General features: G+C 35.6%; 3 protein-coding genes across 5 annotated transcripts; all 3 read right to left on the bottom strand.

Moving 5' to 3' along the window:
* On the bottom strand, positions 297-1962 carry LOC18588452 (60S ribosomal protein L31). Its single transcript, XM_007012863.2, has 3 exons — positions 1851-1962; positions 1545-1654; positions 297-799 (listed from the first exon to the last, which is right to left on the bottom strand). The coding sequence occupies exons 2-3, from the start codon at positions 1625-1627 to the stop codon at positions 520-522; spliced, it is 363 nt and encodes a 120-aa protein (XP_007012925.1). The 5' UTR covers positions 1628-1654; positions 1851-1962; the 3' UTR covers positions 297-519.
* LOC18588451 (zinc protease PQQL-like) lies at positions 2803-10158 on the bottom strand. 3 transcript variants are annotated; one of them, XM_018127168.1, is made up of 21 exons: positions 9657-10158; positions 9218-9464; positions 8984-9109; positions 8458-8595; positions 8221-8355; positions 7868-8125; positions 7628-7765; positions 7461-7530; positions 7160-7373; positions 6737-6842; positions 6307-6540; positions 5743-5907; positions 5509-5658; positions 5337-5428; positions 5007-5088; positions 4810-4893; positions 4612-4728; positions 4406-4516; positions 4050-4130; positions 3516-3704; positions 2803-3258 (listed from the first exon to the last, which is right to left on the bottom strand). In XM_018127168.1, exons 1-21 carry the CDS (start codon positions 9863-9865, stop codon positions 3142-3144), a joined length of 3063 nt encoding a protein of 1020 aa, XP_017982657.1. In that variant the 5' UTR covers positions 9866-10158; the 3' UTR covers positions 2803-3141. The 3 variants fall into 3 exon arrangements, with proteins under 3 accessions (XP_017982657.1, XP_007012924.2, XP_017982658.1); XM_007012862.2 differs by having other exon boundaries at positions 2803-3210; positions 9657-10154; XM_018127169.1 differs by having other exon boundaries at positions 9218-9459; positions 9657-9853.
* LOC18588450 (zinc protease PQQL-like) lies at positions 11044-24684 on the bottom strand. The gene is made up of 21 exons (XM_007012861.2): positions 24256-24684; positions 23443-23689; positions 23236-23361; positions 22629-22766; positions 22405-22539; positions 22006-22263; positions 21782-21919; positions 21634-21703; positions 21313-21526; positions 19904-20009; positions 19426-19659; positions 18623-18787; positions 18389-18538; positions 18215-18306; positions 17904-17985; positions 17707-17790; positions 17499-17615; positions 17286-17396; positions 16959-17039; positions 11879-12061; positions 11044-11250 (listed from the first exon to the last, which is right to left on the bottom strand). Exons 1-21 carry the CDS (start codon positions 24462-24464, stop codon positions 11182-11184), a joined length of 3009 nt encoding a protein of 1002 aa, XP_007012923.2. The 5' UTR covers positions 24465-24684; the 3' UTR covers positions 11044-11181.

Below are 25473 nucleotides of genomic sequence, written 5' to 3'. Positions count from 1 at the left end.
CTTGACTTAATTCACGTAAGTCGTAGGCAACTAGGTATTCACTCGGTTATATCAAGACCTCTAAAAGGATTGGCTGAGCTCAATTCAACGACGGTAGTAGCTTAGCTGAATACCAATACTCTGAATCTGCGGGAAACTTACAATTGCACGAGGACCTAACTCCAAGTTAATACATAAAATTTTCCTCTGGCTTGGCCGGTGGCCACCCTATGTTCATAAATCACGGGAGCTACTACTGGTAGCTGTGTCTGGATTCCGAGAAGAAAATTTATGAACCTAAATCCAAAAACCATTCATCCATTTTAAAGATAGTTTTGAATCTATTTATAAAGCTCTAGAGTACCCATCTCCACTACAACCAAAAGTAAAAAGCACCAACCTTAAATGTCTAAACAACAATAAACCAAATATGTAAGAAAAATAATGTCTCACAAGTCACAATTGTAACACTAGCCAAAACTCTGGTGTAAACTTGTTTGTCAACAAAATGGAAGTTTTCATAAACCAGAGATGAATAAATCACTCATCATCATCAATGACCTTGGTACCCAAACCCTTCAGTCCTTCAGCTGGGATTTCAGCTACAGTGACTAGAGAGTAGAGCTCCTCTTTTGCATCTTCATCATCATTTCTCTTGCGAGCAATGCGAACCCTAACCCTTCTTGGGACACTTCGGATCCCTCTGCTCCAAATGTGCTTGTTCAGCTTGACATCAACTCTCACATCCTTTGTTCCCATGGCTTTTTGAGCGAACTTCCTGATCTCCTTTATAGCATTGGGAGCCTTCTTCTTGAATGTGCTGTTTCCAAGATAAACAAGAAGATAGTTAAAAATAAGTTACTCGACCTTTTGATGGACATCATTAGTTTGTATATGATTAAACCTACTTCCAAACATATTGATACTGTGCTGCAGCAGTAACTTCTAATCCCACCCAATACAGAAGTATAGTTAGATTATTCCCTATAGCTAATGCTGTCAACAAGACAAGAATATCATACTATAATATGTTATACTTGAAATTATGACAATGCCATAAAAATACTAGTAATTTCTAGCCATGGTCATCCAGTTAAGCATTGTTTTCCTATAATTAAAACCAAGCACAAAATCAGCCTTACACAGCGGCACCACCTTGAGGCATCACTTTTCACTAATACCCATTTCCCAACAATAAGAAAACCTTTCAATCTAAGCGTTATGAATCTCACGATTGCTTACACACCCTCCTCTAAAGTTCAGTTTCTTATCCCCATGAAAAACCCTTACTTAGCCAACTAAATTCTTGATTATAATAGCTAGCCCACTTATCACAAACAACGTCAATACCACAAACACTCAAGGTCAAATTAACAATAAGATTGATATGCATCATTGAATATTGTAGAGAATAATAAAGCTAGCAAGCAACTTTGAAAGCAAGAAGGTAGTTTCCAACCAAACCAAAAAAGACCCACCAAGCAAAGAGCACAATAATAAGGACAGAAGGACAAAGGAATGCAAAGCAATGGAAATAAAAAAAAAAGGTTGAATGGTTAAGTTACCAGCCATGGAGGCGCTTGTGAAGGTTGATGGTGTACTCTCTGGTCACCACTTCTTCCTTTCTTCCCCTTGTTTTCTCAACCATTTTCACTCTCTCTGGCGCAGCCCTTACCTGCATTCATTCACCCACTTGTCACGTCAAAACCGACTCTTAATCAATAGAAAATTATTAAAAAAAAAGTAAATCAGATACAGGGGAAACGATAGTATAGGTTTTTTTTTTCTTCATTTCCCAGTTTCTCGTTGGCTTTCTCGGAAACCAAACAGAGGGAACCGTGACAGAAAGAAAGCAAAAGAGAGAGACAGACCTGGTTTGGTTCGAAGGAAAGCAGCAGCTACAGAAAAGAAGGGAGGCTCAAGAAGGGAAGGGAGAGGAGATAAAAATGAAACACAAAACCCTAGTTTGCACACCCTAATAAAGCTCTATTAAAATCCGTGGTTTCGTGTATAATCGATCAGAGCGGTGTCGTTTCAGGATATTAATGGACCATGGACCTCCACTTTGATTGGGTTCTTAACTACGAAATCCAAGTCCGTTGTCAAAAATCTGAAATTCTATTTTATTAGCATAAAGGTGCGATTGAAAAAGGATTATTAGGAAATAAATTTGATATAATATTTAAAAAGCACTTTTAAATTATTTAAAAAATTTAAATAATTTTTTATTATGTTCAATTAAGTAAGCACTTATCATTATTAACTATTATTAATCAAAACATCATTTATTTTTTTATATACATATTTTTAATTAATTGTAATTTTATATATGCAATACTGACATGTCATAGTAGATCGTGACATGACATACAGATAACATAATAATATGATATTTTTCACTTTTCACATTAATATTATATCGATAATAAAAGAATAAAAAATTATTTAAATAGTTAAAATAATTTAAACATTATATTTTTTAATTTTTATTAATTACTAGTAATTTATTAATTTTCTTCTTTCTGCTCATTTTTTGTAAAAAAAGAACAGAGTATAAAATATTAACCACTTGGAATTTTAATAAACCAAAAAATAAAAATCCATGTAAAATTTAATTTGTTTTATTTATATGCAAACCTATAATGGATTTAAATTCTCAATTCAACTTAAGCGGATAAACAATTCTCTGTTTATAGAAGAAAATGATTCAACGAAACTTAAATGAGATCAAAACATTTAATGTTCCGAACCCACTCTTTCCTGCAAAACTTCACTACTGGCATGGTGGCTCTATATATTGTAAAGTGCGAAGTAAGCATGGAGAAAAGATTTAAAATTGTACGATGATTTCATTTCTATGTGTTCTGATGTCTTAACATCCTCAGCAAGACTAATCATACACCATAAAAAAATTGTTAAGTTACAAATGAAAAGGAAAAAGTATTCAATGATACAGTAATATTGGCAGGTAAAAAAAATGAGTATACGTTTGTTTTAAGCATATACTGAAACCCAGAGGTAAGTTTAGCGGTTGCTTCCCATGATGACTCCGAGCAACCTGTATGGCTGTATCTTGAACATCAATGAACAAATAATCCAATCCTAATTCTTGCTGGAAGGTTCATGCTTCCCCAGCAAATGAAGCTTACGCATAAAGGTGTCTTAAGACTTCCGTGAATATTTCCATAAGCAGGCAGCCAGTACTGTCAAACCAGAAATGCCGGCTAAAATCTGTGTCCCGAAGAAAACTTTGTTAGTATTACTTCTGAACTTAACAACCTGAAAAATTGATCATGGGGAAAATTTGACTGGAGATTAAAAATGCATCAGCTGTGTGAAAAGAAACATTTAACAAGCAGGTTAAATAGTTCTATGGAGACCTCTTTTAGAAACCTTTTTTTTTATATATATAAGGAAACAGGAATCTAGAAGAAAACTTGCACAACCATTGGAGGGCTTTAGAAATTCAAATAAATGACATTGTGTTCGAATACATTACAGAAACACAAAAATAAGTAAATGAGAAGATAGCTGACCTTTGCATCTCTACCATGAGCAGTATGTTGAAAAAGTGATCTCAGCGACTTAAACCGAGGTGCTTGTGGCATAAGAATCACAACAGTGTATTGATTTTTGCAAGGGTAAGGCATTATCCTTTGCAATGAGGACTGAGCGGTTGAAGGTGTCAGAGATTCTCTAACCCTGGACCGTCCTTCCTCTTGAATCTGCGCCAGAAATATAATCAAATGGAGTAAATACTTATTCTATTCCATATAAGAGAGAGAAAAAATGAATGCTAGAATGGCATGCTTGAGTAGCAATCAGCCAAGACAATAGGTAACAGTCATCCACATGATATTAAAACATATCATCTTCTCCTTTCCTTCAAAAATAGTTTTAACTTTATGGCCAACGTCATTGTATAAGGTAAATTGTTACTTGTGGATATACTTGTACCCTTAGGCTTCAGACAACATCAAAAACCAAACACTCAGACTAAATGTGACATAAGAAAGTCACAAATTAAACATTGAAAGACAAAATTCAGGTAAAGAGACAGGCCAACTGACCTTAAATGAAGTGCCAGCATCACCAGAATAGATCCTTGACTGGTAGCTCCGTAAAATTCTCTCCAGCCAGTAATAATTCTCCTGAAAGAGAGCGATTGCAGATTAGCATTCAGAATTGAATGCTAATAACGAAAAAGCATTCAGAATTGAATGATACACTATATTCTATCATTTTTCTTATTCATAGATCTTTATCTACAATGAACACCAAGCAGTCAAATACTGAAGATGATAAGGAGTTCTGCTATGACTTAGCACTTGAGTTGGAAAAAGAGATGTAAGCTACCATTCTTAATCTTGAAACAGAGAGGACTAGCAAAAAATCTTCACACACAAAGTTCTTAAAGAAATTTAACCTGCAGTCCATTTTCATGGGCTCTCTGTTCAATTTCAAGTACGGTTGAAACATCCTGATCTGAAGGCCCTTCTTCTTGAAGACGTACTACTTCATCCAACGCAAGATCCACCTGTTCCACAACTGAAACTGTGAGATGACTGGCCACTTAGTCACTACAACCAGGGGAAGATAGAAAGGCAAATATACACAACATATAATGCCTACCAGCTTTGACGAGATTTCTGGATCACAAGAAAAATTTATGCTCATATCTCCACGAACATCACCAGTTCTAGAAGGTTTATTGCCACCAAGAAATACAGAAACACCAGCAGAGTAGATCTGGTACATGAAGGGAAATTATAGAAAATTAGTTAAAGAGTAATTAAACTGCTAAACATAAATTCCAGGGGAAGTACATACCTGCCCATGCTTGAAACGAAGAACCTGCAATATTTTTGTTTCAAGAAGTTTGCTCAGGAACCCAACACAGTGAATCTCTTCTACCTGCCATTTAATTTTCCAATAGAAAGGTGCATCATTTAAAAGAAGACCTCAATAAAGATACTGATTTATTTCTTTGCCAGATTTGTATGGATTTATGACAAAGAACAACAAACCATTGTTCCATTCTTCAGCTCCACAGGAAAGCATAGCTGGACTGAGCATTGTGCTTCTACCATGGGGCTGCGTACCACCTCTCTACAAGCACAGCAAATGCATCAAGAAGGTTGTAGAATGCCAATAGAAATTACATGTTGGCCTATATCAAAAGTCATTGATATGCACACACATTAATGCAAAATCGCATCCATCTGTCTGTATGTGTCACAGAGAATGCTAAAATTTGAAGTCAAGGACAATCCATTGACAGCACAACTGAATCCACCTAAATCTCAGGGTCAAACATCTTGACTTTGTCTATTACCAACAGACATAGAAGTACCTACCTAATTATGGTCGTTGGAAATTTAAATGGTAATCCTTTGAGATCATCGCGGTTATAATGGAATATAGGTTCAGGAGACTTTGGTATTCCACCCTGCATGGATAATTGCAACCTTTGTTAACATAATGAAAGATGAATGCACAACTTGGTAGCTAAAAAGAATCCTAACTTACCAAATACTGCAATATTAAAGGTAGTGCAATTGTGGGATCAATATTCCCTGCTATTACAACAGTAAAAGTTGATGGGTCCTTAAAACAGCTGTTGAAATATTCACACGCTTTTACTGGATCAACTTTTTTGAGGTCACTTATTCTAATAGGCTGCAAAAGAAGACACCAAAACAACGTTAAAAGAAGGCACATCCTAGTAACTCAGTGACATAAAAAACGTTAGATCATACATACCCGGAAAAAGTAAGAGTTTCCATAGTTGAGTTCTTTCACCCTGTTTGCAAATGCAGTATAAGGATCCCTCTCTTGAGCATGAACCGCTTCTTCTGCCATTTGCATCACTATTTTGACTTCTTCTTCTCCTGGGGTTACATTTGTCGTAAATAGTTGATAGACAAGCTGCCAGAACAGGTTTTAGTGAGAAACTAAATGATTGAGAAACCCGTAGGGTAAAATCAGAAAGATGGGCAAAAAAGCAAATATTTAGTACATTGAATATTTGGTAAATCAGGGCAGAATTTTATCTGCCAGACAGAAAGCTAATCCTCAGCTCTAAGCAGGTGTGAACAATGTACAGAGGGACAGTTTTCATGAAACATTTGGGAGCCTAGTTTCAAACATATGGTTACTTCAATGAAGGTGGGTGCTTCTAAGTCCTATGATCTAATTTGGGATTATAGCCACAAGCAAGGTCATAAAACAGATGCATGTGGATGAATTGCAGTATGACGTGTGGAAAAAAATTTAGAACAGTGCTAATACTTGACAATTTTACATTTAAAATCCAGTGAAACAAACCTGCAAGGCAGTTTCCAAGTCTGAAGGTGAACAATCACCAGAGAAAGTTCTCATATAGGCCCCAAGCTTTGTACCAACTTCTACTCTCTTGCCAGCAAGCATGTCCATGAGCACTGATGGTCTATGACCAAATACACCGATTTCTCCAGCAATGGTTGATCCCATTGAACATGAAAAGTACTCATTTTCAGGAAGTTCAGATAAGCCCCCATATGAGAACCCTGTAAAAAGAACCTGTTGAAATGCTACATAAGAAGCATATTTTTACCATGAACTAGTGCTCTAGAAAGACTACCATGCCTTGAAATTAAGAAAAGACACATAAAGCAGTTTTAGGGCTAATTTACTAGAATTAAGATACAAATTGAAAGTTGTCTCAGCCAGGAAAACGAACACGAAATAGATACAGCAACAATAAAAGATATTATACCTGGTCATCAAAAAAGTCTGTACACTTATAGCAAACCCGCATGCCATTTGATAGAGTTAATTCAGTAGCTCCAATATTTGAGTACTCTATCTGCTCTACAATGTACCTGAAGTGAGTGATTTGATTGGGCTTAGGATTAAATAATTAAAGCAGATAGTCAATCTTGTCAGGACTGAGAAAATCCAAAATAGTTAAACAAAATTGTCAACAAAGCGCAAGTTGAAATGCAGCTAGAAAACAAATGTAACCATCACATTTAATACTATGATCTGAAGTTCTGTTATACCTAATAACGTGAATTACATTTATGACTAACAGAAAATAAAGTTTAAAAAAGAACACAAAGAAATAGGTAGCAAGGTAGAAATAGTTGCAGATATAGAATACATGGATACATCAAAGTAAAGAAACGCCCAACTTTACCCTGGACTCGGCTTTATATTAACAATTTCTTCCGGAATGTGCTCATCATCCCATGGGGAAATGCTCCCTTCCTTCTCAAGATTATTGAGCTTCAACACAATATTTTTGAGGTCATCAATTGTAGCAAACGCTTGAGGTTCAATTGTCTTTAGGACACAGCTACATGATGTTTGTAATTTCTCTGCATACTTGGACACCTCTGATGCTGATATATCTACGAAAATAAATTCATAATTGGTGTAAATACATAACATTGCACCTGGTTTATCACTATATACCAAGAAAAAAAAACTTCACTCACAAGGCAGAATAGATTTTTGCAGTTGAGCTTCATACTCAATACCAATAACTGGTTCATTATGGATAAAGTGCTGCAAAATGAAAATGAAGAAGATAAAGGATCTTTCTACATTCTCGAAACCTCAAATTAGATAAATGGAAAAGATGGTAGCCACTGTTCTGATATACCTGAATATATTCATCCCGCAAGCTAGTTGATTGCATTTGATCACGCTCCAAATAGGCAGATTCAACCTCTGACATCAACAAAGCTCGGACAACTGATATTTCACGTTCTGAAAACCCATGAAGTCGCACCCTTGCAACCTGAAGCATAGTACACCAGAAAATTGTTATGAAGGAAGTGAAGGGACGCCAAAAGCAATATATATATAAGTGTGTCAAGAAGAAAAAAAATGGCTAGCAAACCTCAATGAGCATTGATTCTATGGCCTCTAAAGTCCCTTTTTCCTTACAAGATGAGCTTATAATATAAGCCTTTAAGGGGTGAACAAGAGCATCTGCAGCAGCAGAGCATGAGAAATAGGGTGGATCTCTTCTACGTGAGATTTTAAAGAACCTCTGATTTAGAGCATGTAGGAACATGGACTCTGCAAGCATGTCCCTATAGTCTTTCACTGTCTTTAGCTCATCTGCTGGCATCTTATAGCTAATCATCACCGCAGACTTTTACACGGCAATGACAAGAAAACAGAGTTAAGAATTGTCAATAACCACAAAGCCATATGCACAGAAAAGTGCAAGACTTGAAATGTACTTACCCCAGCAGCTTCAGATTCCACAAAACATGAAAAACGTGGCCCCTCATGAGAAGGAACAGGAAATAAAGGTATAATTGGAGGGTCAGTTGCTGAGTTTTTCTCCCCAAAATGAGTCCTTATCAACTCAACAACACTCTACAGAAGTGAGAAAGCACGACAGAAATTTTTAAGCAACCTTGACTGATAAACAGACTTATAACTCAGAATAGTAGAACTTGCATGTCAACAAATACAAACCTTTGTATCAGAAAAATCTCCAACAGCTATCACTGCCATATTGTGCAGATGGTACCATTTTTTATAAAATTGCTTGACTGTTTCAGAAGACACAGTTCGAATTACTTTTTCCAATCCAATTGGTAAGCGCACGGCATACTGCAATCAACCAGGGTGAATGCAACTCAAAATTAGGATCAACTAGTCATAAGCCCAATCAAAACTTATTGGTTATATCATTGTTAAAACTTAAAACACATTCTCCAGCTAGCTTGCTCTCAAGTCTCAACAATAAGCAAAATGAAAGGACTTCAAAAAAGACCATACATGGGAGCAATACTCTTATTCTCGTTGCATGCTGATATGGCATTTGCTGAGCTCCATTTCAAATGTTACTACTGCTAAAGATAGGTAATTAATAAATAGATCCCATCATAGCTATGAGTATGCCAAATATCTCCACTCAAAGGGCCTCATCAATCAATTAATTCAACAACTATAAGTGTACAAAAGTAGATAAAGTAGATAAAGAAGCAACCATTAGTACCTTGGAACCTTCCATCAACAAAGTCCAATGTGCATCCTGCATCCTTCCACTGGCATTTCTGTTTCCTCTATACTCTTCCATTACAGCCCCTCTTTCCTTTTCCAAATCATCTTTCGAGACTCGAATCTGCACAACACGTCAGAGATAAAAACAAGTAAACACTAGAAATGAGATAACATCATATAAAAAAAAAAAAAGAGCACCAAAACAACAAAAAGAGAGTTAGTTATTTACCTCTGAACTGAACTCCGCCAAGACTGAAATGGCCTGAGACAACAGCTCAGGCTTATCAACAGGAACAAACAACTCGTACACTGTCTCATCAGCGGACGTTACCGCATTCTGACAAGCACCGAATTCGGCTCCAATACTTTCAAGGAACTTGACAATATCATGATTTGTGTATCTTTTAGTGGCACTGAAAGCAAGATGCTCAACTATGTGAGCAACTCCACGCTCATCTTCCTCTTCCAAAACTGAGCTGCCATGAATCTCATTTAAATCAGCTTCCTTAAGAGTTTCCTATGTAAACATGTATACTAATATATGATCCGGGCTTAAGCAACAAAATTCCTAAAATCCCTAAAGAAGAACTAGGTCTTCAATAAGCCAATTATGTTTATTGAAATTTTAAAACAAAGCGTAAAATGAAAGGAAAAAAAGGCGGACGGACCCGACTTTGACGGCGAGAGCGAGAGCGGCTCTCATTCGGGGCTTGGAATTACAACGAACATAGTAAACGAGTCCATTGTCGAGTCTGCCGTAGTCCACTCCGAAGGGTTCGTGTTGGAACTCTTGGTCCAGCTCCACGTTTACCAACTTTAAGGACCTGAACCCGTGCTTCTTTGCGATCTGCGAGTTCTCTGTTGGCAGCAAATCCATCTCTCCCTCTCGCTCTCTCCCGAACCTTTAATTACACAATGAAATTGGAGAAGAAAATGTTCGATGTTCGCTTATTGTTCCCTTTCTGTTTTTTCTTTATTTTTCCCTTTTTTTTTTTTCTTCTTACAAGCTTTGTTTTATCTTTTTTGGGGTACCGTGTTATAAACTTTAGTAACCCAACGGCATTTAGTTTCAGTAGCCGCAATTCTAGTGGAGAAAATTTTCTTCATTTTCAAGATGGGCCTCATCGGTCACCGCGTGGAGCCCATGTGAACTCTAAGGAGATTTTGTGGTTCTTGAAAGATTTTTATGTTCCGCCCACTAACTATGGAACGTTAATTTTTATTAACTAAAATATTTTTTATTATTTAATATTATATTAACATGATATATTAATATATTATAATAAATAATTAATATAATTATATAATTTTTTTACTTTTTATATATAAAAATAATAAATAATATTTTTAATTAATAATAATTAATTAGTTATTAATTATAAAATTTTATTTAATTTAAAATAAAAAATAAGAAAATTTTGATTGAATATAATTGAAAATTAAAAATTAATTTAAATTTATTAAATATTTTTAAATGTAAGAAAATTTATTTATTCGTGCCATGTAAGTAGGATGTGATAATCAAAATCTCTTTTCATTATATATACTATCTACAACTATTATAAGATGTTGAATGATATCTTATTATATTGGATAATGACATTATGTCATTATGCAATAACCAACACTAAGCATTTTTTTTTCCTTATTATGGTCTTTAGACTTGGACTTTATGTTCTTTTTAACTATATTTATTTGATGCATTTGCAGTTACAAATTTGAAATGATCAAAAGACATATAATTGCAAGTTTGATTTTTGTACTAATACAAAGTATATTTGCAAAATGATTTGGTTATTGCAATAGTATATTCTCTAAACTTTTTTATTTCAAATAAATTGTCCTCTATGTTAAATATTACAAATAAAATAGAGAAAAAGAAAAAAAAAACAGTTAAATGTTAAAAAAAGGTTGTAATACTACTTAGAATACTTATTGATTTATTTTATGTAATGAATATGCTCATTTTTTGTTATTTTTTTTAATTGAGAGAAAAATAAAAGATTATGTACCAATCAATGAGCTAAATGTTCGAGTGCATATATTTTATTATCTTAATTTTTATTAAGCAGAAAAAAAAAGAAACATAGATGTTACAGGAATGGACAATTGTACATAGACTTTTTGAGCTCAAACAGGAGCTCTACATGAACATAAATATGTTGCTGGTCTTCGGTCCCAAGTAAAAGTTTCCTAAGATCTGTGTGAATACCTCCGGAAAGTGAGAGCCAAAACTGTGAAACCAGCAATGCCTGCCAGAATCTGCCAACACCAACAAAATCTAGTTTGATTTGATGCATTGACAAAGACTTCATTTTATTAGGTGCACTTCTGAAAATCAGAATGATCAATTTAAGAAGACAAAATCTGATCGGAGAGAATAAATCAGATTGTGCAGCAGTTGCAATCAAAACAATCATTAATTCTCAAACAGTTCTTAATCGGCCATTTATTGAAATGTTTGTTTCTAAATGTCATATTCTAATAAAAAAATTTAAAATTTGTTCTAATTACACTATATAAATAAATTATGTTCTCACAAAGTTAGATTATTAGTTTTACTAATAAAATGATTAAAATATCTTCAATTCAAAATTTACAGTGTTCACACTTAAATGTTATTTTTGTAAGTTTTACTAAGCAAAATTAATAACTTAATTTTTACGAGAACATAAGTTATCTACTGAATGTTAATCGAGAAAAGAGATATCAACATGGTGCTAATTGAAAAAAAATCACAATATTATGCGTGAAAAATTGAAACTACAAGAGATGTAGGTGGAGTTAATGTAAAAAAAAATTTGCAGCGGATTAGATACATGACAAATGTTGGGATGCTTTGGTGTTAGAGTCCTGGAAAACGTGCTACTAAACCAGTAAGATAACTGACCTTTGCATCTCTGCCATGAGGGGTCCATTGTGAAATTGATCCGAGCCACTTAAACCAAGATAATTGAGGCTTTAGAATCACGACCGTGTGCTGATTCTTGAAAGGCACTATCCTTTGTAATGCCAATTGAATTGTCAATGGCGTTAGTGATTCTCTAACTTTGGAACGCCCTTCATCTAGAATCTACACCAGAGCAATAACAAAAAAGAAAGTTTTAATTCCAATGATCATCATAACAAGTACCCTTTTGCATCCTTTTTAAGTCAATAACACAGCTTTTGAAAGCGCCTGCTTGAGTTTCCTTTTTCACCATTTTGTTTCAACTACAACATCTATTCAATTGCACGCTATTAGAACATATTCTTTTCTTTTTTTTTTGTTCAAGAAGAATATATGATCAAATAAATGGTGATTATCACTTCAGTAACAGCTTTCTTCAAACTACGGAACCGCAAATAACTGCTAGCTTCTGTCCGAGAATGAGATAATCTGACATAGCAATAGCATGCATGCATATATGGGATAACTAACTATGCCACAGATCAGAACCACCATAGCCGGGTGCTTACAATGTTTAAAAGGAAACTTCACGCTAGTAATGTATCTCATCTGTTTTATCATTAGAATTGTGTCTATTTTGCAGATGGTACCATTTATGGGGTAAAACCTAGTTTGCTTTCTTCTTAGTTAAACTCCTCTCACAATAAACTAACTGTAAGGGAATGGACAAGGTTCTGGAAAAGTTGCCAGGGCAAGTGTGTGTTTCATGAATAAGTGTCTGAAAGTATGTGTTGACGGTTTGGTAGAGATCTTTTAGGAGTAACTTTAGGAATTATTTTATTTTAATGTCTGATTATTAGGACCTAATATTTTGCTTTTTATATTTATGGTAACTTCATGCTTTAGGGCTGTTTTAAGGTTAACATGGATGTATATATATATAGGCTGTTGTAAATAAATTTTTTATGACAGAGAATAAATAAAAAACTCTCTTGTATTTCCTCCCAACATGGTATCAAAGCTTCTACCGACTAAAGAAGTCATATTTTTTATCGTTTGGCAGTAGGGGAATCTTGTCTGCTACTCTTGACAGCCGCCAGAAGCCTTGCTTGATTGGTGTTTCAAATCATGGTTGATGGGAAGAAAACAACTACTGAAAATAAGGTTGGTTTGATCGGTGAGAATCCTTCATTACAAATTAGTCCCGTAAAGCTAGATGAAACTAATTATCTTACGTGGTCAAGATCTTGTCTATTGTTCATCCAAGCTAGAGGTCTGAAAAGATATGTTACTGGAGATAAACAAAAGCCAGACGTCACTAGTCCCACCTACAACCAGTGGGAATCTGAAAACTCTCTGGTTATGTCATGGCTCATTAATTCCATGCAACCTCAAATTGCCCGAGATTATTTGTTGCTGAATACTGCATCTAAGATTTGGAATGCAGCTTCTCAAACCTATTCTCAAGTGGGCAATGATGCACAGATTTATGAATTGCGGAATAAAGTGCATGAGACGAAACAAAGTGAGATGACTATTGCTCAATACTTTGCTGAATTGAGTGATTTATGACAGGAACTTGACTATTACCAAGATTTCCAAGCAACATGTTCTGAAGATGCAGCCAAATTCCAAAAATTAGTAGAAAAAGAACGCCTATATGATTTTCTTGCTGGTTTAAATATGGAATATGATCAAATATGGGTTCAGGTACTTGATAAGGATCCTTTGCCTTCTTTAAGGCAAACCTATTCATATGTGCAGCAAGAAGAAAGTCGAAAAATTGCCATGATACACACAATTTCAGTAGACAAGGCAGGGTTAGTTGCAAATTCCTTTCGTGAACAGCTGAAAGTCAGTAACCAAGGTCCATCAGACAATGATCATTTACACTGTGATTATTGTGGAAAGCCAAGGCATACTAAAGAGACTTGTTGGAAGCTGAATGGTCGACCAACTAGGGGTCGTGGAGGTAAACGGATGGGCTCAACAAGACCACAAGCAAACCTATTCGAAGCAGCAGAAATACCTAGAGAGACAACTAATGCTGGGAGTCTTTCCAATGAAGAAGTACAAACCCTAAGGCGTCTTTTGTCTCAGCTTGATTCTCAATCAACCACAGCTGCTTCCTCTAATTTTGTCAAAACAGGTACTGCTTTTCTTGCCAATCTTGATACTCATAATGATTCATGGATTATAGATTCTGGAGCAAACAAACATATGACAAGCTCTTCCAATAAATTCTCAACTTATTCTCCGTGTTTAGACAATGATAAAGTCCGTATAGCAGATGGATCTTAAGCACCTATATCTGGATCAGGTTCTGTTAAATGTACTCCCACCATTAATCTATCTTCAGTTCTTCATGTTCCTAGTTTTCCTATTAACCTTTTATCTGTTAGTTCAATTACAAAAGCACTTAGTTGTAAAATTGAATTCTTTCCAACTCATTGTGTTTTTCAGGATCTGAAAACAGGGAGAACGATTGGCTTTGGTAGATAGCAAGATGGCTTGTATCTACTAGAGGAGGGTTGCAGTATCTTGGTTCCTGGTATAACTCGAGCCCTGTTAGGAGACTCTATGATTGTTAATCAAGAAATAATCCAATGGCATAGACGATTAGGACACTCATCTTTTTTTGTTTTACAAAAATTATATCCTAGTTTGTTTAAACAATGCAAGTTGGATTTATTATTTTGTGACGCTTGTGAATTTGCTAAACACAGTAGACATTCTTATCCTTCAACTAATAATAAGAGTTCAGTTCCTTTTATGACTATTCATTCTGATGTATGGGGACCTAGTCGAACAGTTTCTCTATCCGGTTACAGATGGTTTGTTACCTTTATCGATTGTTGTATTAGATTAACTTGGGTTTATTTGATGAAAGCAAAGAATGAGGTTCTTTCTTGTTTTTAACTATTTCACAAAATGATTTGTACACAATTTGATGCCAAGGTTAAGGTTCTGAGAACTGACAATGGTACACAATACATGGATGATGTGTTTAAGGCATATATAGATTCCAATGGAATATTACACCAAACTAGTTGTGTGGACACTAGTGCACAAAATGGAGTGTCTGAACGAAAGAACAGGCATCTATTAGAAGTGGCTCGATCTCTCATGTTTACTATGAACGTTCCAAAGGTTTATTGGGGCGATGCAGTACTTTCAGCCGTATACCTTATTAACAGAATGCCCTTAAAAACACTTAATTTTAGGAGTCCTTTAGAAGTTCTACAAGGTAGTAATTCATATACTGTTCCTCCAAAAATTTTGGATGTGTATGTTTTGTTCACAAAAGGAACATAGATAAATTAGAACCTAGGGCCCTTAAATGTGTGTTTGTTGGCTACTCTGCAACTCAAAAGGGATATAAGTGTTATCATCCACCCTCGAGAAAGTACTTTGTAAGTATGGATGTTACCTTTAGGGAGTCTGAGCCTTATTTTCATACACCTCAGTCACCTCTTCAGGAGGAGAATAAGGAGGAAGAGGTGGAGGTGATAGCACCTGCCCCTATACAGTTTTCTAGTAAAAATCCTAGTGATGATAAGGAATAGCCTAAAATTAGGAGATTAGATATGCTAGATTTGAAAACTTACACACGACGGGACAAGACAGATACAGCCATCGAGCATGCTATACCTGGTCAAGCGCCATCTCTGAGTTCAATCCCTGAAAATACATGTGGTGAGTCTTTTTTACCTTTTGATTACCCTAATTCTAATCCCATTGCCAATGATCTTAATGTTCCTATTGCTATCAGAAAAGGAGTCAAAGCTTGTACTAAACATCTTATTTCTAACTTTGTTTCCTACGATTCTTTGTCTTCTTCCTATAGAGCCTTTGTATTGTTTGTTTCCTCCATTTCTATTCCACAGGGTTGGCAAGAAGCATATCACGATCCAAAATGGAAAGAGGCAATGGTTGAAGAGATGAAGGCTTTGGCAAAAAATGAGACTTGGGAACTTGTTACTCCTCCCTTCGGAAAGAAACCAGTTGGATGCAAATTGGTGTTTACAGTGAAACATAAGGCAGATGGTTCAGTTGAATGGTACAAAGCTAGATTAGTGGCAAAGGGCTTCACCCAAACTTATGGGGTAAACTATCAAGAGACGTTTGCTCCTGTTGCAACAATGAATACTATCAGAATCATGTTATCATGTGCAACTAACCTTGATTGGGACCTACAACAGTTTGATGTCAAGAATGCCTTCCTACATGGAGACGCCGAAGCAAAATATAGAGCTATGGCACAGGGTGTTTGTGAATTACTATGGCTGCAGAAAGTAATGGAAGAATTGCGATTGTCATAAGGGAAATGTCTATCCTTGTTCTGTGATAACAAGGCTGCTATTAGTATAGCTCACAATCCGGTTCAACATGATCGAACAAAGCATATAGAGATTGACCGACATTTCATAAAAGAAAAAATAACAGATGGTTTTTTGAAGGTTTTTCATGTGACCTCAGAAAAACAGCTAGCTGATGTGTTTACTAAGGGACTTAACAGCAGACCATTTCATACTTTAGTTTGCAAGTTGGGCATGTGTGACATCTATACACCAACTTGAGGGGGAGTGTTGACTGTTTGGTAGAGATATTTTAGGAGTAACTTTAGGAATTATTCTATTTTTATGTCTAATCATTAGGACCTAATATTTTGCTTTCTATATTTATGGTAACTTCATGCTTGAGGGCTGTTTTAGGGTTAACATGGATGTATATATATATAGGCTGCTGTAAATAAATTTTTTATGACAGAGAATAAATAAAAAACTCTCTTGTTTTTCCTCCCAACAGTATGTTTTCCATTTAGACGTAGGAGGTCTTTACTAAGTTCCCCTTTATTCTTGGATGTAGTCTAACAACCTAAAATCCAGTTGAAACAATAATCAGATTCATCTTCAGTGTATGCATCAGATTTCTTTTACCATTACAAAACGTATGAAAACCCAGATTCAAAGGTGGATACAATATAAGACAATTGCATGGAAACAAACATTTTAAGATACAGAGTTGAGGCAGAACTACAGAGTAGGGGTCAGAGAAAGATGAAAACAGAGCCACCAACCTTAAAAGAAGCGCCAACATCACCAGAATAGATCCTTGACTGATAGCTGTATAAAATCCTCTCCAGCCAATAACCATTCTCCTGAAAAGAGTTAAGAAATTAGCACCAAGAGGCAAGGATTAAGTGCTGTATGAATTGCTTTCAGTTCTCACATTTCTGAACCTTAATCAATATGCAAATACCAAGGTGATAGATGGTAATGCTTAGATGAAGTTTAGAGTTTAGCTGCGAGGTTGATAAGTGCATATAGGATTCAATCCTTCATTGTGGCAACCACTGGCCAAAATGATGATATTAAACACAATACAAAATGTAAAGATATTTGACCTGCAGTCCATTTTCATGGGCTCTCTGCTCAATTTCAAGTATGGTTGAAACATCCTGATCTGAAGGCCCCTCCTCTTGAAGACGTAATATTTCATCCAAAGCAAGATCAACCTGTTCAAAATTATTGCATAAGAAAATATTCGAGATGGTTGGCCTCTTACTGATAAAAATCCAGAGGGAAGTAGGCAAAATGTGAAACTTTAAGACACCTACCAGCTTTGAGGCGATCTTTGGATCACAAGAAAAATATATGCTAATATCACCACGTACATCAGTGGCTATACATGGTAGATAACCATCAAGGAAATCATAAACACTTGCGCCATAGATCTGGGGCATAAAGAACAATAATATTATAGGGAATAAAATAGACCAGAGAATATGAAAGATGATAACAGTTAAATCCATAGGACAACCATACCTGCCCATGCTTGAAACGAAGAAGCTGCAGTATTTTGTTATCTAGAAGTTTCTTGAGGAACTCGATATACTGAATCTCTTCTACCTGTAATTGGTTTTTCCAATTGAAAGATGCATTATAAAACAGAAGTCAATAGAGGCCTCAGGTCTTCCACTGAGTGAGCTTCTAGTATATCCGTTCAGAAAAAAATGCCAAACCATTGTTCCTTTCTTCAGCTCTATGGGAATGCATATGTGGACCCCACACTGTGCTTCCACCATGGGGCTGTGAACCACTTCTCTACAAACACATCATATGCTGTATAAGTAAATTTTCCAACAGTAAACCATGCAACTCTGACACCAAAAGTTGGCCAGGGGGTGCATGCATGTGTTTGCAAGAAAGAGAGAGAGAGAGAGAGAGAGAGATCAACTTCTGAAAACCATGGACAATCCAGTTGAGCAGCCAGCACAACCAAATCCACCAAATGATTCTCTTGCTACCATTATCAAACATAGAAGTCACCTACCTAGCTATGGTTGTAGGATATGCAAAGCGCAATTCCTTGATGTAGTCAGAATTTGAGTGGAAAATAGGCTCAGGAGGCTTTGGTATTCCCCCCTGCAAGCAGAAGAGAAAAACCAGTTCATGTAATAAATATTGTATGTATACTTAGAGTTGTTTGAAAAGAATCCTAACTAACCAAATATTGCAGTATTAAAGGTAGTGCAACTGTGGTATCAATATTCCCAACAATCACAACACTAAAAGTTGATGGATCCTTGAAGCAGCTGTTGAAATATTCACATGCTTTTAGTGGATCAACTTTCCTAAGGTTGCTGATTCTTATAGGCTGCAAACAAAGTTTCATCATTACATGGGGGAATGCAAATTTGAAACCCTTAGTAGTATTTAAAAATGAAGTGATAGTGCATACCTTGAAAAAGTATGAGTTTCCATAGTTGATCTCAATCACTCGGTTTGTAAAAGCAGTAAAAGGATCCCTTTCTTGAGCAAGAACTGCTTCTTTTTCCACTTGCATCACTCTTTTGACAACTTCTTCAACTGGTGTTACATCTGTTGTAAATAGTTGATAAACAAGCTGCCAGAACAAGAGTCAGAAGACATAATATGGGGTATACTGGCATGCTCCGAAGCAGTTAAGCATGTGTTACAAGATGAAAGCAGAATAAGGCCAGAGAAATCTACAATTGCATCTTAAGAGTTGAAAAGTAGCATCCAATAGAGGAACAAAATGAGAAAACTGTATATTAGGCCATATGGAAGGAATAAATAGTAACTCCACCATTTGGATATAACAAGTAACATAAATTACAGGTTTATGCATAGGAATTTGATGCATTGATGCAAAGAAATATCACAAGAAAAGCACATTCTATTGCATAAGCACCACACTCAATGAATTACTATATTATAGTTGGCATATTTGCCTCATTAGTTTACATGAGATCACCAATCCTAGCAAGAACTTTACCATGAAAATTGCCTTGAGTTAGGTAGGAAGGCCTACCTAAAAAATTCTTATGATGCATATTATCTCATGTAACCCAAACCACCACCCTTTTGTGGGAGGGGGACACTCAAAAAGGAAGAAGTAGCTATTGTTTTCATTCATTTAGAAATCATTGGAGATGCAAAAGAAAAAAAATCAGCAAAAATTTATCATTTAGAAGGGTGCTAAAATGCAAATGTGTTACTGTTAAATCCAGTTGAACAAACCTGCAGGGCAGTTTCCAAGGACAAGGGTGAACAATAACCATGAAAAGTTCTCATGTACTTCCCAACATCTACATCAACACCAACTCTCTTACCAGCCAGCATATCCATTAGCACTGATGGTCTATGACCAAACATACCAACTTCTCCTGCAATTCTTGATCCCATCAGAGATGAAAAGTACTTGCTTTTTGGGAGTTCAGATAAACCCCCATAGGAGAACCCTGAAAATAGAACCTGTTGAAACACCAATAGATAAGAATTATATGCTTCACATGAACCAGTGTTCAACCTAGGTTATTGTGCCTTAAATTCTGAGCAAACAACAGTTAAAAACTTGTATAGGAAAATTTGCTAGAATTATGATTCATATAAACTATTTTCTCAGCAACAAAGTGGGATTGTAACTGATAGGACTTCTAAGTACTGTAAGGCCTACTTTAAAAAAAAAAAAGTACTGTAAGGCCTAAGGGAATTGTACCTCGTCATCAGAGAAGTCTGTACACTTATAGCAAACTCGCATTCCATTTGATAGAATCAATTCTGTAGCTCCAATATTTGAGTATTCAAGCCGCTGTAGAATGTTCCTGAAGTAAATTATTTGAATAGGGTTAAAGTTCACGTATTCAACCTACCTAAGTGAGATCTTGCAATTTGTAGATGTCTAGAAATGAAGTAAAAGAGGCCATAAACACATCAAAATGAGATTACAAAATTCATTTAGAGATGAAGGAACGCTTATTCAGAAACAATATATATATATATATATATATATATATATATATATTATATTTATCTGTTGAATGATGAGTAAAAGATCATCTTATTCATTTAGAACTTCATAAATTTGAAATATTATCACATAAGAGACAAGGCTTGAGAAACTGTAGTTAAGAATTCTTAAAGACTGATTCCCATCTCTTTTGCCATTGGAGTGTTAGGTGATGACTATTTTTTAAGGAATAAATCTCACATCCCGTGAAACATGTATACAAGAGTTTTTTCTAATATATCTTTTTCCATATATGATAGGAGTGACTGAGTTGGTTCCTTATCCAAATGGGATCTCCCTTTCCTATTCATTACCCTCCTCTCTGTCTCTCTCTCTCTCTTACACAGACACACAAATAACAATTTTTGCATTGAAGCACTGTCATTCTCCTATTTTTCCCCCTATTTTCTATTCAATCGATTCTCCTCATTATCCTAGTAGTTTAATAAAATTTTTGTATTGAAGTTTTGTGTGCACACGCATGCTATAGTGTCTGCCCCATATTATAGTTACTCTGAGCAGAAATTAATAGGAACTAAATCCCATACAAGACTGTAAATAGCATCACTGATTGCTCAAACCAAATATCAAAAGTATACAAACTTATAAGAAAGTAGATGTCACCCAGGAATGTGAAGCTGGAGAAGTGAACTTATAAAAGCCATAGATCTGAAACGCATGCAAGATTGTGTGGTTTGCCAGTTTTTGACCCAATATAGTTGGATGCCTCAAAGAAGATGATGGTGCTACACACTAATTTGAGAAAATAATGCTCATCACATAAGTCAATAATAGGCTATAGTCTATAGATACTGACTAAGAGATCTATATTGCAGCTCAAAAACTCAACTTTTCTTTTTCTAAGCTACTGAGTCATGTAGAAGCAGTGGACAACCACGTCCAACTATGAACAAGAGTGGAAGAGCATTTCAGCTAAAGAAAAGAAGCCAACACTATGATATCATGCATAGTTATATCATTGCAGCTTATGCACTACATCTATAACTCACAAAAAAAAAACTAAAACAGGAAAATAAATAACTTATATAGTTTCAATGTTATAGTAATTACTTCTAAAGACATAGGATAGAGCGACAAAACAGTAAAAAGAACTTTACCCTGCATTTGGCTTTGAGTTGACAATTTCTTCTGGTACATCTTCTTCATCCCAAGGAGTAATGCTCCTTTCCTTCTCAAGCTTGTTGATCTTCATGACAACTTTTTTCAGGTCATTGATCTTAGCAGAAGCTTGAGGTTCAACTATTTTAATGACACAGCTACATGAGGTCCATAATTTCTCTGCATACTTAGATACCTCTGATGCAGATATATCTATGCAGATGAAATCATGAATGGAACAACAAATAGTGCGAGACTCAGTTTATTAAATAAATTTATATATAAATGGAAATTTAAAATGTTCTGAGTATATCACTCACGAGGCAGAATAGTTTTTTGGAGCTGAGCTTCATACTCAATCCCAACAACAGGTTTATCATGGATGAAGTGCTGCAAAACAAAAACATGAAGTCAATACTTTTCCGGATCGCATAAGTGCAACTCGAATTTCAGGAAATAATTTCAGACCTGTACATATTCATTTCGCAAGTTGGTTGATTCCATTTGATCACGTTCCAAGTACGCAGATTCTATACTTGACAACAATAATGCACGAACAACTGATATTTCACGTTCTGAAAACCCATGAAGACGTACTCGTGCAACCTGTAACAGAATACAATAGTAAAAAGACTAAAGCAGAAAACAAAGGGAAAAAAAGCACATCAAAGGGGTTAGATTAAAAGGCACACCTCAGTAAGCATTGATTCTAGGGCCTCTAAAGTCCCCTTTTCTTTAGAATATGAAGTCATCATATAAGCCTTAGATTGGCGAACAAGATAATCTGTAGCAGCTGAACATGAGAAATAGGGTGGATCCTTTCTCTTAGATATCTTAAAGAACCTTTGGTTTAAAGCCTTTTCAAACATGGATTCCACAAGCATATCCCTGTAGTCTTTTATTGTCTTTAGTTGGCCTGCTTGCATCTTATAGCTTATCATCACTGAAGACTTTCCAAAGTTAAAAAAAAGGACTGATTAAAATGGGCAATAACCACGTGAAAGTTTACATATTTGCTTGCTATGTTAAGTTAGTCCTCAATGAGTGTTTCTATGTGCACAAACAAGTCCCATTTTTAAGATTTTACTAACCCCAGCAGTTTCAGGTTCCACAAAATATGAAAAGCGTGGCTCCTCGTGCGATGGAACTGGAAAGTGTGGTATGGGTGGAAGGTCAGGCATTGAAGTTTTATGCCCAAAATGAGTCCTTATCAGCTCAACAACACCCTAGAGAAAGACAAAGATTGTTAAACTTCACTAAAACTTAAAACAGTTATAATTCTAACAGGAAAATTTGCAGATTAACTGAGACCAACCTTTGTTCCTGGAAAATCTCCAACAGCTATCACTGCCATATTTTGCAGATGGTACCACTTTTGATAAAATTGCTTCAAAGTTTCAGAAGAAACCATTTGTATTACTTTTTCTAATCCAATTGGTAGGCGTTCAGCATACTGCAATTGCTCAATATTGTGACAGTAAGACAAAAACAGTAGAACACCTAAACTTAGAATTGACAAGTAAACATTTTTTTTATTTTGATGATAAGAGTAATAAGAAGTTATCCATGACATTATCTGCTCAAACTCACGCCTTAGTTCACTCTCAAGTTCTCAAACATAAGTGAAAAGAAATTTTCACTGTGCTATAGGAAATATCTGACGTCAGAGAAAACAAAGAAAAAAAAAAGCACCAGAGCAACCTGCCCCTGCCCCTTTCCTGCTATGCCATTTTCTGGAAAATCTGTTGAGCACCATGTCTTGCATTAGACAATGTGCAGTCAAACAAATAAGTAGATTTTTTCATAGTTAAGTGAAAATCATGCTATGAGAATGCCAAAAAGAAAAAAAAATTTCCTTGAGAAGGGGCTTCGCTGTGCAATAATGAACAAATAATTTGCAAATGAATAAAAGTTAAAAGCACCTTTGAACCTTCCATCATCAAAGCCCAATGTGCATCTTCTATTCTCCCACTAGCATTCCGACCCCCCCTGTACTCTTCCATTACTGCTCCTCTTTCTTTCTCCAAATCCTCTTTTGAGAGTCGAATCTGCATGTTAAAAGTAATTATACCAAACCAAGAAAGGCATCATGAAAATATTCAAACAAAAAAAAAAAAGTTGATTGAAACCTCTGAACTAAATTCTGCCAGGACTAAAATGGCCTCAGATAACAATTCAGGCTTGTCGATTGGGATAAACAACTCATATACGGTCTCATCAAAATATGTTAGTGCATTATGACAAGGACCAAATTCTGCTCCAATACTTTCCAGAAATTTAACAATATTGTGATTTGTGTATTTCTTTGTGGCAGAAAATGCAAGATGCTCAACTATGTGAGCCACTCCTCGCTCATTCTCCTCTTCCAAAACTGAGCTGCCATGAATATAAAAAATCAGCTTCTTTAGAGTTTATACCATGAACTTGCATGCTCTAGAGTCTAGACTGAAGCATAATTATTATAATAAGCAAATCATAATAATCACATGAAGAATTTGATAGAAAGTTTATGGACATGATGATACCTAAATTAAACTATTGATTCAATCCCACCTAAGAAAATTTTAAGCCTAGAAAAACTAACTTAACAAATTGCTCTTTAGCCACAAAATGCTTTTGTTCTATGCATTTAATTAATGCAACAAGCTGTCTAGCCTATTTCATCAAATTTAAGACCACAATAAGTTGAGAGTAGTGATAAGTAGGATCTATCTGGGAAACAGCAAGTATTTTCTGCTATGAGAAGAGGAAGCTTTGGCTAATGCTTGGCTTTCAACGACTTTTCTTGTTTTAGCTTCAGCAAGAAAGATACAAAAGAATCCATGAAATTGAGCTCCCAAATAACAGAGATTGTTACAAACATACAACCACACCAGCATAAATCAAAGAAGCTGAAACCCCTAAAAAAGGGGGGGAAAAAAACAAGAACGTAAAACACTAACCCGACTTTGACAGCAAGAGCTAGAGCAGCTCTCGTTCTGGGCTTAGGATTGCAGCGGACGTAGTAAACCAGACCGTTATCAAGCCTTCCATAGTCAACTCCAAAGGGCTGTTGATTAACCTCTTGATTCAGAGACAGGTTTAGCAGCTCCAGAGACCTGAAACTTTGCATCTTTGCGAAGGATGATTTCTCTGCTAAAAGCGACCCCATTTCTCGATTCTTTCTCTTGAGTCAGGACGCACAATTTGAAAAGAAGTTTCTTTCCTTTCATCTATATATATATATGGGGGAGACTGTCGCTTTTGATATAAAATATGACTATAGAAGAGAGGACACTGGCCTTTATGGGTCAATGGCCAAACTCCATTGCACTTTCCATTGCATTGCGCGGAAGGAACCTGTTTAAAAATCCCACGTGAGATATACGTGGACAGCAAGCCTCTGCATGCAAATGAAAACGCCGAAGCCTTTTAAACTTTTTACAACAACTTCTCCTCTTTTTCCGATGCTGTCAGAATATCCTGTTAGAAAGTCTAAGACGGGAGGAAAGAAACCAGGGGATGGTTTCAAATGTTATACGTTAGCATTGGAATAAAGAATAATACTACTTTTATTAGATATTTATTAAGATAATCATTGCATTTGAAAGAGCCATAAAAAGTTTAGGTTATGCTTGGTATATACTTTTCCATTCGCATTTGTGGACTTCTTGGGCTGAATGTTTCAAAATTATTATTGAATCGGATTACCCGTTTCCTTACTGTGCCTGGAATCATCTTTGTCTTAACTCCTTGTGGTTACAGTTCTCCTTTTCTGTGGGCATGGATTTGGTTATAACTTATAATTGCCCTTCCATTGCAGTTTTCAGTTTTAGTTAGTTCCATTGTTGCAATACTAGGAAGCTTTACCCTTTCAGTCTTTTTTCTTTTTTCCCTTCCAAAAATGGGTGGATGGCCCTGATTTTGGCATTTCTTTAAATAAAGGAAAATTTAACTTTCTATCTGTAATATAAAGAAGATATTGTGATTTGGGAAGATGCATTCATGGGCAGCCTTCCACAATTCCAACCCTCTCTATCACTTCATTCTTCTCTACAACAGAGTGTAAAAAAGGAGCTTTGACTCTTCTTCAACTAATAAAAGTAGGATTTTCATTTGTCTAAGATATTGCATTAGGTTTATAATGCTTTGATTTGTATGATCAAGTGATACAAAAACAA

The sequence above is a fragment of the Theobroma cacao genome, chromosome 9 (genome assembly GCF_000208745.1).
Source record: "Theobroma cacao cultivar B97-61/B2 chromosome 9, Criollo_cocoa_genome_V2, whole genome shotgun sequence".
Lineage (NCBI taxonomy): Eukaryota > Viridiplantae > Streptophyta > Magnoliopsida > Malvales > Malvaceae > Theobroma > Theobroma cacao.
This window is presented reverse-complemented; position numbering and strand designations above follow the sequence as displayed.

Coding starts and splice junctions, on each gene's coding strand:
- LOC18588452 (XM_007012863.2), bottom strand. CDS start 1,627: ATGGTTGAGAAAACAAGGGGAAGAAAGGAAGAAGTGGTGACCAGAGAG. Junction 800..1,544: donor CACAAGCGCCTCCATGGCTG/GTAACTTAACCA, acceptor TCTTGGAAACAG/CACATTCAAGAAGAAGGCTC.
- LOC18588451 (XM_018127168.1), bottom strand. CDS start 9,865: ATGGATTTGCTGCCAACAGAGAACTCGCAGATCGCAAAGAAGCACGGG. Junction 6,843..7,159: donor AATATAAAGCCGAGTCCAGG/GTAAAGTTGGGC, acceptor CACTCACTTCAG/GTACATTGTAGAGCAGATAG. Junction 4,729..4,809: donor TTCGTTTCAAGCATGGGCAG/GTATGTACTTCC, acceptor TTCATGTACCAG/ATCTACTCTGCTGGTGTTTC.
- LOC18588450 (XM_007012861.2), bottom strand. CDS start 24,464: ATGGGGTCGCTTTTAGCAGAGAAATCATCCTTCGCAAAGATGCAAAGT. Junction 23,690..24,255: donor GCTCTTGCTGTCAAAGTCGG/GTTAGTGTTTTA, acceptor TATTCATGGCAG/CTCAGTTTTGGAAGAGGAGA. Junction 23,362..23,442: donor TGGCAGAATTTAGTTCAGAG/GTTTCAATCAAC, acceptor TTTAACATGCAG/ATTCGACTCTCAAAAGAGGA.